Source organism: Stegostoma tigrinum, chromosome 17 (genome assembly GCF_030684315.1).
Source record: "Stegostoma tigrinum isolate sSteTig4 chromosome 17, sSteTig4.hap1, whole genome shotgun sequence".
NCBI lineage: Eukaryota > Metazoa > Chordata > Chondrichthyes > Orectolobiformes > Stegostomatidae > Stegostoma > Stegostoma tigrinum.
This window is the reverse complement of record NC_081370.1, coordinates 58,377,501-58,389,862: the sequence shown is the minus strand read 5'-3', so window position 1 is coordinate 58,389,862 and position 12,362 is coordinate 58,377,501. Positions and strand designations below refer to the sequence as shown.

General features: G+C 41.4%; 1 protein-coding gene across 6 annotated transcripts in view; it reads left to right on the top strand.

Annotated features, from left to right (window-relative positions):
• Positions 1-12,362, top strand: part of LOC125459556 (protein kinase C-binding protein NELL1-like) — an 858,388-nt gene that overhangs the window by 177,828 nt on the left and 668,198 nt on the right. For all 6 annotated transcript variants that reach the window (XM_059652179.1, XM_059652176.1, XM_059652181.1 and 3 more), the window contains 2 exons: positions 5,565-5,693; positions 8,558-8,660. In XM_059652179.1, the coding sequence (XP_059508162.1) occupies positions 5,565-5,693; positions 8,558-8,660 (232 nt within the window). The remainder of the gene's footprint in view (positions 1-5,564; positions 5,694-8,557; positions 8,661-12,362) is intronic.

Here is a 12,362-nt window from a genome sequence, read left to right as displayed (position 1 = left end):
AACTTGGTGATGGGATATCAGCCTCTGTGGAATTATTTCAGTGGTGATGAGAGTAAAGCACGTTCCTGAAGAAACTTGCTCAACAGTTGTCTTTGAGTTGGGGTCAGCATTTCTGACATCATGCTGCTATTTGGGAAGCTTGACTCATTTGATCCTGCTGTCGAAGACTGAGCCCAGAATGTGGAAAGAATGCAATGTTATTTCTGGGCAAATGATGTTGCAGCAGATGAAAAGCAATGAGTAACTCAAATAACAGCCTGTGGATCCTGCAGCTTTTGTGGTAATTAGGATCCTAACTTTCCCTGAGGCACCAGATATTGAAACCTTCCAAGAGTTGATGGTTTTAGTTAAGGAACATTGTGACACCAAGCATCTTCTAATTCTGAGACGCTATTGTTTTTACTCAGAAATCTGTGCCAGGATTTTTGACTAGGTTAAGATGACTGGGAGAGGAAGGTGATGTTGGTTTAACCTTTGAAGAGATGCTGAGAAACTGGCTGGTATGCGCAATTAATGACGTAACCATGCAAAAGCACCTACCAGCTGAAGCCCAAATAGACTTCAAACAGGCACCACAACTGGCTTTATCATTGGAAAATGTGGCAAGTGGAGCACTTGAGTTGCAGGGTATTCCAATGGAAGTGACCACCCTCTTCAGTCCAACTGAGCTTCGGGGAACACCACTTGAGTGAAGGTAAGTTCACCTAGGGCATGTCCTGAACAGAGGAACTCTACATCAACCAACAGCAAAATGTCAAAACAAAGCCAAGCCTCGGCCAAACAGTTAAAATATTCTTTAGCAACTGGGTCAGCAAGCCATTGTGGTTGTTGCTGGTGTTGGATTTGAGACAGCAAAGGTATCTCACTAGACTTGAATTGAGTAAGAGAACTCATTGGTCGATATCCAGGACTCATCCTGGAAAGTTCACCTACATCTGGTTTGGAACAGTTAATTTTGCTTCGCAACATTCAAATCAAAACCAATAAAAGTAAATGTTTGGTTAAATGGTCACCTAGTTCTAATGCACAGTTGTTTCGGTGATCACAGAACAGGTATTAAACAAAATTCACTCTGGACTCCAACCCTTAAATTTGTGTTAGACCTTTGCTGGACTGAGACCCTGTACCAGGAAAACCTTACAGATTAAGTGTCCAAATTCAGTTCCTTGTCTCTTGAGGTGCAGCTGGTTCAGTCATGACTGATTATAGTAAAAGTCTCAGGCCCAAGCCTGATGGGGTGCAATTGGTTGAGAGAGATTCACTGGGGATTGGCTCAACATTTTTCAATTAGAAAATGACTGCCTGAGTGAAATCCTAATGAAATAGCGAGAAGTTTTCAGGAAGGTCTAGGGACTATCAAAGTAGACAAGGCCACTTAGCGTGTTGAGCAGGAAGCAATTCCGAGATTCTGCAAGGCCCACTCAGTGCCATTTACCATAGGGGCAGAAATCAGGAAGCTGGAAAGCGACGGAATTATCAAACCCAGTACAGTTTGCAGAATGGGCATCACCAGTCGTACAATATTTGCCTTTGTGGGGATGTTAAACAAATGGGAAACCACTTTTTGCAGTTTGATAAATGCTAATCGCTCGCAGAGAGGATTTATGTGCCAAGTTGGTGGGTGGGGGGGTGCTCTTCAAGAAGCTGGACATGAGCCATGCGTACTTGCAGTTAGATGAGGATTCTCAGACTTATGCTACAAGTTATAGCCAAAAACGTTTTACCAGTATACGACACTATCACTTGTGGTATTGTCAGCCTGTATAATTCTTCAGTGCACGATGGAGAACATTTTGCAAGGTCTACCCATGGTTGCTATTTATCTAAATGATGTGCTAATAACAGGGAAGCCCAATAAGGAACACTTAAAAGAATTTGGGCGTAGTCCTTTAGGCAAGTCTCTAGGCATGCCTTAGAAGGGAAAAAATGCTTGTGCCAGGCTCTCCAAGTGAACTACTTGGGCTACAGAGTCACCAAGACCAGGTTACACCCATTGTAAGATAAAATGATAAAAGGTATCCCAGCCCCCAATTCTGTACTACAGTTGGGTCTATCCTTGGGCTGGTGAATTATTACAGAAAGTTCATGCATAATGTGGTGCCCATCCTGACAACTTTGCATCAACTCCTAAAAATTATATAATTACATCTTTATTCATATTAGAGGCCACTGCTGAGTTTGTCTTCGAGCTACGGCAGCACTGCCTTGTCCTGTATAAGTAGACCTAGTAAGGGCTTTTGATTTGTTATTTTAATGAATATATGTCCATAAATGTATTGGTGGAACTTCCTGATTCCAAATATGATCAACAAAGTGAGGACAATCAAAAGAGGCCTCACTTTATCTTTCAATGCATGTAGCCCAGTCTTATCAACTGTGTAGCCCAAATAGATCAGATGTGATGCCTGCAACGCGTTTTCCCCTGTCAGGCTGGTGGCCTTATCCTCAACTGGTCACATCTCCAAAAATCAATCAGCAGCTTGTAATAAATGTAACAAGGTCAGCCAGGGGAACCTGACAGAATATGGATTTGCTGATTGGGGCTGTTAACCTGGTCCAATTGGGGAGCTGTGGCTGACAGATTAAAAAGTGCAGTGCTAGGCATTCTGAAACTCTGAGAGCTGGCTCTGGTGGAGTTGGACCAGTGAGAAGGACTTTCCAAGTGTAATAAAGGGTGACTTAGTGAAAGGATAGCAGCCTCTGTGGAGCTATTTCATTGTGAACGGTGCTAAACATTTGTGCAATCATCAGCAAACATCCCCACTGACCTTAGGATGGAGGGCAAATCTCACTTTAGATGTATCTCCTATGGCAGCCTATCTGCAAAGATACTCCCCCACTATTTGAACAAAGCAGCAGTGTAAACGCAACTTATAATGAGTTTCGATGACAAACGTTTTAGAAGTGCAGCAATTCCTTACATAATCAAAACTAATATTTTAAAAAGACAGGCATTACAAATGTAAGACTTGATTGAACCTCTGGAAGAGTGATTGAAACTTGATGTTGTGTTTGCTGAGCAAGCTGCGTCCACAAAGATACCAGGGATAACAATGCGTGATCAGTGATTTGACTACATGTGTAGTCACACTACATTAACAGCCTTCAAAGCATTTGATGCCTCCATATCTTATCTTGTCTTCAAGAATATCTACTCTTGGCCAAGAAATATCTATTCAAAGAATCTCTACAGAGTGAAACCTGTTGTTTTTAAATTAACTTCAGAGGAAAACATTTATATTTCCACACAAAAAATTGTGTGCACTACGTAATTCTACATCTTAATTGATAGTTATTATTTATTACGAACTTTTTGTTTGTTGAAGAAACCTGTTTGACCTTTTAAATCTAATTTAGAGAAGACATATAATTGCCTATGTTGGGACTTGGGTAAACTTTTAATTTAATGTTGCAACACATGGAGCAATTGAATAGATAATTGCGTATCCCTCCCATCTTAGTTATAATGCTGTGGTGAAAAACACAGCTATTGAGGATTTCCTGGATGTGCTTCTTATTTTCATCACCACCCACCTCCCTCCACCAAATGCCATTTTCCCCCTAACCGCACCTTCAATTTGGATGCCTATTGGCAGTTGTTTCTGTTTGATTCCTCCCAACCTATTTCAATACCTTTCCACGTAACAATAATGGAAGAGGACATACACGTGAAGCCTCCATCTGTCGGTCTTTGCAAGCTAAATGAGTCTAAATGAGTCATCCTGTTTAATTACCGAGCTCTAATTCAGTTGGGCTGTGACTTGTATCTGGAAGAAGTGCAGTGTGGGAGGTACTAGAATCATACCTGGACTTCCAAGGATTACATTGCAGGTGAAATTCAACACACTGACAGAGTATGCTGTGAAATTTAGAATACTTAAGACACAATCTGATTGAAGTGTTTAGGCTATGAAAGGGGCAGCATTGTGGCTCAGTGATTAATGCTGCTGCCTCACAGCACCAGGGGGCCAGGTTCAATTCCAGCCTCGGGTGACTGTATGTCTGGATTACACCTTCTCCCAGTGTCTGTGTGGATTTCTTCTGGGTACTCCGGTTTCCTCCCACAGTTCAGCTTTGTGCAGGTTGGGTGGATTGGTTGTGTTAAATTGCCTGTCGTGTCCAGGGATATGTAGGCTAGGGGTATTAGCCATGGGAAATAGAGTTACAGGGATAGGGTAGGGGTGTGAGTCTGCGTGGGATGATCTTTTGGAGAGTCAGTGTGGCCTCATTGGGCTGAATGGCCTGCTTACATGCTGTAAAGAGTCCATAATTGGCTAATTAGAATTTATTTGCACTGGCTGGGGAGTCTAGTACTTGAGGACATTATCTAAAAAATTAGGTTCAGATCCTTCAGGAAGAAATTCTGCCATCTCCAGCATGCTCCTTCATAGTCAGGTACTCTGTTGTCAGTTGAGCACCCAGCATCAGGAATTCGGTGATCATTGCAAACTAGCCTCCTGCTCTTGCTTCTGATCCCCACCCGTGGGACCCCATTAGGATCTCAAGTGATCTCAGTGGTGGTGGGGTGGGGTCTCTTGGACACTGTTTCATTTGGCCTCTCCTCTGCCAAGGAACTGATGAAAAATTCCAGTCACATCTGAGATCAGTTATCAAGATCCCAAATCCCCCAACTGGCACAGGAAGATCCCAGCCCTCAAAAAACTTCTGCTGTCAGAGAGATTGCTGTTTGAAGCCTCTTCAGTGATGATAACTGCTGCTAGATGACTGGTAAATCTTTACATCTGAAGTTAATAGATTTTTGTAACCCAGTGGTATTTATATGCTTAGGTTGGGGACCTCTATTGTTGGCTACCTGTAACCTCAGTGATTGAAAATACTTTAGAGTCTCCTTCCTTTTCTGTTATCAGTGTGGGCCTCATTGGTTGTTGAGGTCATTAGTACATCACACGAGGAAGAAAGGAAAGGATGTGTTCGGGTGTGCCAGGAACAAGCAGGGCTCAATTAAATTTGAAATAATGCAGATGCTGGAAATCAAATTAAAACAGAAAAGAATCTCAGCTGGTATGGCAGCATCTGTGGAGAACTAGGAGCAGGAGTAGACCATTCAGCCCCTCAAACATACTATGTTATCTGATACAATTACGGATGGTCCGATCTGAACCTCAACTCCATTTTCCTTCCCACACCCCATAAGCCTTTAACGTAATGCTAATTAGAAATATGTCTGTTTGCACCTCGAATTTACTCAATGTCCCAGCATCCATCACACCCTGGGGGAGTGAGTTTTCCAGATTCATGACCCTTTGAGAGAAGTAACCTCTTCTCATCTCTATTTTAAATCTGCCATCCATTTATCTCATTCTAGATTGTCCCACAGGGAGTACCATCCACTCTGTGTCTATTTCATCAATCCATCTCTCAATTAGATCACCTCTCATACTTCTAAACTCACCCGAGTTAATAGTGAAAAGAGAGACAAAGACAATGTTTTTGAGTCTGTTATGACTCTTCTTCAGAACACTTCAATGGCTCAATGCCTGATTCTGAGCTGTGGACTCTATGGAGTGTATATTTGACCTCACTGCTAACCTCTCTCATTACAGTTAAACTACGCGGAAGCCAGGCTGAGTGAGCTGGAGAGCTGTTACTGTGAGAAGACGTGTCAGGTGAACAGGGAGGTGTACCGCAGCATGGAATCATGGGTTGAAAAGTGCAAAAACTGCACCTGCAAGGTGTGTCTGGAGCTCAGCATGGCTGAAAGTGCGTGCGGTCTTCATTGCTTTTCCTCTTCATTCTCCTCACAGGGGGTGAAAGGGATTTTGACATAATGCAGCTTTGAAGTAGACCATCCAGCCCATCAAGTCTGCTGTGTCATTCAGTGAGATCATTGCTGGTCTGATAACCCTCAGCTCCACATTTTTGCTCCTAATGACCCTGGATTCCCTTGATAGCAGTAGAAATGATAGATTATTTTAACTGGGGATTCACTGCCGTCCCAGAATTGGGCGGAGGGTTGGAACAGCTGCTGGCTGCTAAAATACATAGTTACCATTTGGACAGCTTTTTATTAGATTCAAAAATCACCAGGGTGGGATTTGAACTCGTCCTCAGAAAATTTGTCTGGGATTCAGGATTATGAGACCAGTGACCTTACAATTACACTACTCTCGCCCCCTGCTCTTATCTGGAATATAACCTCAGTAATGATGACCATGACAATTATTCTCGATTATTGTAAAAACCCATCTGGTTCACTCTTGCCCTTTGTGAAAGGAAATTGCCACCTTTACCTGGTCTGGCCTACATGTGACTCCAGACCCACAGCAATGTGGTTGACTATTAACTGTCCTCTGAAATGGCCTGACAAGTCACTCAGTTCAAGGGCAGTTAAGGATGGGTAACAAATGCCACATTTGCTAATGATGACCTCACTCATGAAAGAATGAGGAAAACAAAATGAGGAGCCAGAAATGAATCAGTCTGAGTTTCACTCCTGTCTGAACAATATCCAGACATGAAACATGCAATGGCAGGTTTTATAAGAGAAATAAAAGTGCTCTACTCTCCTGTAGAAACTAAGTCAATAATGTGGTTAGGAAATATTGGTCTATTGGCCATCATTTTACCTACTTTGAAGCTGCTCCTTCAGTGCTGTGTTCAGGTAATAAGTGTCAACCTGAGAAATTGGCACAGAATAGTCAGGCACATGCTGCACCAGTCTACTGGCATCACTGGTGGTGGTTACTGATGTGTAGAGAACTAGCAGATGGTAATAGATTTGGATCAGATGTAGAGATAAACAGAAGCTTCTTTATTCATTCAGACAATGTGAATATTGCTGGCTGGGTTAGCCTTTATTGCCCATCTCTAAGTGCCCTTGAGAAGGCAGTAATGAGCCGTTATCAGCGATAACTTCACTCAGCCCTCTAATGACAAAGGTTCCTGCAGTTTCCATTTTTGTTATCACCTTTGAAAAGAAATTAAATGTTGTTTATATTCCTTATGTATAGTTAATAAAACGTTGGTTCAGATTCTGCCAATGGGACATGAACCATGAGACTAATGGATTGAGCATTCATTTCCAGAGTGTAGATCCATCGGAAGGGCAGCAATGTGATTCTGTGATCCTGAAACATTAAAGCTGAATAAATGATTAGTTGTAGTTAAGTTGCTACTATCTGCTTGTGTATAGATTGAGTTCTGTGCCTTGCCCTGGTTCCAATTCTTTTCATATGCTGATGCTGTTTGCTTTCTTTTCTCTGGATCCCTTGCCTTCTGGCAGTGCTTTCATTAGGCACAGCTCTGCACTGATCTCCTCTGGTGATGAAATGATACTGTACTCAAGCCCCATACTGTATTCAAGTCCTCCACAACCCTGCACCTCCACAGGTCAATCTGACATTTAACCAACAGCCTGCTGTTTGGTGGTGGAGATACCATGATCCAGATTTGGAATGTGACCGTCACTGGGACAGTGCTGAAGTTTGCGGTGAACGCAGCACAGAAACCCACCTTTCCCCCTTCGCTAGTATTTTTCCTTTGACATCTCCCTCCGTTTCATATCAACATGATGTACGTCAAGAAAGCTGGTATCTAATCTCATACCGAGGGAAGTTCTTGATCTTTCTCCTTGCCTCCTGGCACCTGAAGCTACCGGTTTGTTTGTATGGAATCTGTGGTGTGTTGTGCCCAATCCAATCAGAGTGTCGTGAAAATGTATAAAATATGCAACTCTGTCAAAACTACAGAAACTGAATGAGAAAATAAAATGGAGAAAAATGTTGATATCAATTTGCTGTACCTAAAACACACAAATCAAAGGTTCTACATGTAAGTAATGTTTAAGTCTGTTCTTATATGTGACTCAGTGTCACTAACTGCAAGCATTGAACACTAGAGAGCAAACATCGTACCCTAAGCAACTACATACAAAATCTGTGTAAGCTATACATTTTTACAGAAAAGGTAAACATTTCAATAGCTTTTGCAAACTTATTTAACCGAACCACATGTTTTGCCCAGAATGCCTTGAAAATGATTATGGAGTTAGTGCTTGACCAGCATCAGAGCTGATATGGTTTCAAGAGGTGGGATAGCTGACCATATCCGTTTTGTTTCTCCTTTGCAAATTTTCTTTTGTATTTCCCCCCTCCTCCTTCAACTTTTTTGCAAAGGTGCGGATGTCTGACTGAAATCATTTAAATGTGTGCCTTTCTTCAGTGGCCATCATTAATGTCTGTATCTGATTGGAGAGAGTTCAGCAAACCACCTGACCATTTTGAAGGAATGGGAGTGGCCAAAGGAAAGAAGTATTAACATCGCTTTGAATCTATTTATCCACAATATCCTGCTATGGTTTGACAGCCTGCATTGTTGGATAGATCAGGAATAGGGACCCAAGCTTAACTTTCAAGAGGTTAATTGCAGACTTTACAATACTTCTCCATCATTGATCAGTCAATCCAGGGGAAAGAAAAATTGTAAAAAAATTGAGTCTGTTGGATCTGTTATAATCAGTTGATCATTGGAAAAACTTGCATGAACCCTTCAGAAGCAAAAGCTGATTCCTGATCATTGTCTTTTCTCTCTCATTCAGAATGGAGCCATTGAATGCAGACACGTTTCATGTCCCCCTTTAAACTGCCCACCAGATTTTCGGCCAGTGTACAGAGTAGGCAAATGCTGCAAAGAATGTCGACGTAAGTAAGAAAACTGACATCAGCTTGACATTATGCAGTGGTTCACACTTGACTTACAAATTAAACATGAGTCTTTCATTATAATGCCACTCTGTTACTGTTTGTAAAGGAGGAGCAAGTAATAAAGTTGCCTAAAGCTTCCAAATTGGAAACACAATGAGTTTGGGGCAGGAAGCTAAGAGGTGCATTCACTTTCTGCATTCTGTTTTTGCTTCTTTGTTGTGTTTTGTTTTCTGGTGCATTCCTCAGCTGCAGTGGATTGCAAGTTGTCTTCACACCACAGACCAGAACAGGATTGCTTTTAAGAGGTCTGATATTTTCTGAAATGAATTTTGGCCACTTCCAGCATAACTTACTACCTTATGGATATGTAACTAGTTTGGTTGCATCTCCTGTTTTACATTTGACATTACATTTACAGATGATAGTGGGCACGAATATCTGCGCGAGGGAAATCATATCTCTCAAACTTTATTGAGTCTTTTGAGGAGGGAGCCAAAAAGATAGCTGTGGGCAGTACGGTAGACATTGTTTACTTGGACTTTAGTCAAGCCTTTGACAAGGCTCTATATTAGTAAAGTTAGATCACATGGGATTCAGGGAGAGTTTGCCAATTGGATACAAAATTAGCATCTCAGTAGCAGGCAGAGAGCAGTGGTGGAGGGTTATATTTTAGACTGGAGGCCTGTGACCAGTGGTGTTTCACTGGTATTGGTACTTGGTCCATTTTCAGTTGTCATTTATATGAATGATTTGGATTAAAATTCACAACACATTCTTAGTAAGTTTGTGGATGGCACGCAAATTGGTGGCATAGTGGATAGTGAAGAAGATTATGTAGATTACAAAGCGATCTTAATCAGTTGGATCAATGGGCTGAGGAGTGGCAGATGGAGTTTAATTTGGATAAAAGTGAGGCATTGCATTTTAGTAAAACAAACGAGGGCAGGAGTTATACCATTAATTGTAGGATCCTGGATAACATTGTAGAAGAGAGGGAGCAAAGGTTTTAGATACATAGTTCTTTGAAATTTCTGTCACAGGTGGACAGGATGGTTAAGAAGGCATTTAGCATGCTTACCTTCATTGTTCAGCCCTTTAGATGTAGAAGTTGTGACGTCATGTTGAGGTTATACAGGACATTGGTGAGGCTTCTTCTGGAGCACTGTTTACAGTTCTGGCTGCCCTGCTATTGGAAGGATATTATTAAATTGGAGAAAGTTCAGGAAAGATTGACCAGGATGCTGCAGGGAATGAAAGGTTTGATCTTTAAAGATAGGCTGGATAGGCTAGGTCTTTTTTCACTGAAGTGTGGGAGGTTGAAGGGTGCCCTTATAGAGGTTTATAAAATCATGAGGGGCATAGATAAAATGAATGGCAAATCTTTTCCCAGGTTTGGGGAATTCAAAACGAGGGGTTGTATTTTAAGGTGAGAGGAGAAAGATTTTAAAAAGACATGACGGGCAACTTTTTTCACACAAAATGTTAATTTTTCGAAAATTGATGTTAACGTTACAAAAGAAATTCCAGGAGAAGTTATGGATACAAGTATAGTTACAATGTTTGTAAGACTTTTGGATAAGTACATGAATAGGAAAGGTTTGGAGGGATATACGCCAAATGCAGGCAGGTGGGACTGGTTTAGTTTGGGAACAGGGTCAGTATGGACTATTTGGATGGAAAGGTCTGTTTCCATGCTGTATGACTCTATGACCAGAAATTCGCATGAAGACATTTAGAGATATAACCTAAAATTTGATTGACAAACATGAAATTAAGCAATGGAACAGCTGGCAACTGAAAATAGTGATGCTGTGAAACTGAAGCGATAATTAACTCAGGACAATATGGGGAATGAAACTAAAAGCAAACAAGGGGAGGTACATTTTGATGATATTTATGGATTTAAGGGAGTTGAACTTACTCCCTGGGGAACTTTTCATTTGGTTTGGTTGATGTGTTCAGAAAGGGTTAAGAGAAGCATAGATTTGCAATTTAAAATAAGCAAAGTAACTCTTCCCTTTATGCTGTTATTTAAAAAAAGCTATTACAAAATGAAAGCTGACAATGTGGAGTTGAACAGCTGTCCCAACAGAAAGAGTGAAGTTGCGACAAACTCTAATTATGTGTGTGGGCACAGTTCCCAGCTCACTACATTCAGAGATCCTCTCTGTTCTCATGAGTGACCTTATTTCAGGGGTAAAAGTAGCCGAACTGATAGACGATCGTGGTCATTGTGCTATGAAATTTAGCCTAATTTGGTAGGTAAAAATGATCCTAATTGGATCAACAGGAAGCTTGAGAGAATTAGGTGAGGGGAACCAAAACAAAAATGAACTTGTCAGTAAAATGGAGAGGATAGTGATTGGTTAGTGCGTCATGCATGATGGAAACAGTTCAAAACAAAACATTGAAACAGAATTAGAAAAGGACTGTGCAGCAGATGCAAAACACAAGACCAGCAAAGAAATATCTTTCCATTTCTACACATGGAAAGATCTCCAGGAAGGAAGTTAAAGCCTATGGAAAATAACATGTTATCTAACATCTTGTTTAACTACAAGTATTTGAAGAATTGATTTCTAGCCTGGGAGAATGGTTGCAATGTACTGTCCAGCATCCAAGTATGTTATTAATTTTCTCAGGATTTTGACATTACTGAGGCAGCGATGGGCTGAGGGAGTGAAAAAAATGTATTCTCTTGGACAGTCAAGGCAGATCAGAGGAAGCTAGATAAATAAGCCACAGACGTACAGAATTATTATGGTGCAGAAAGAGGCCAGTTGGCTCACCATGTCTTCTCCTATGTGAAGGAAAAAGGACTACACACAAGGATATACTGGTGGCATGAGATGAAGTTGATTAGGAGGTGATTGGAAGGCACCTACATTACCTGAAAGCTGTTGGGGTGAATGACCTGTTTCCATGCTGTAAATTCTGTGTAAATGAGCTTTAGCTCAGGGTATTTTAAGAAGCAAGAGAGTGGATTGGTGAGACGGTATGTGTTCTTTTTTTCAGTGAGTTTTTGAAGTTCAGAAAAGGATTCAGTGGATTGGCACTGATCAAATGTGTCCTCTCAAGTTGTGAAAGGATGACAAAGACTCCAACTACCAACTGCAGACTGGCTAACCTCAGCAGTGGGAGAGCTGGAGTTAGAGCAGCAGACAGAAAAGTCATATACTGTATTGGACTTGGAGTTCAAAAGGCATTTGCCTAAATAGTACATAGGGAACAACATTGGTAAAAGAAGAGGGTCAGAACAGGAGGAGGCCATTCATTCTCATTAAGCCTGTTCTGGCACTTGATTAGATAATAGCTTATGTGCACCTCAAACCCAGTTATGAACCCATGCTCCATATCTCTTGACAGTATGCAGTTCTATATGGCGTATCTAAATAGACCTGTGTGTTGTTGAGGGAGGAGTGCTGGGTGTTTATTACCTCCCAAGAGGAAAGAGGGCAGGGAAGAACTGCATGTGGAATTAGGGGTGAACATCACTGACGTCCTTAGGGGCCCTTATATTGTCTGTGCTCCACGTGATTCCAGACCCACAACAATAGAACATAGAACATAGAAAAATACAGCACAGTACAGGCCCTTCGGCCCATGATGTTGTGCCGTGGAATAAACCTAATCCAAAAATAAAATAACCTAACCTACATTCCCCTCAATTCACTGCTGTCCATGTGCATGTCCAGCAGT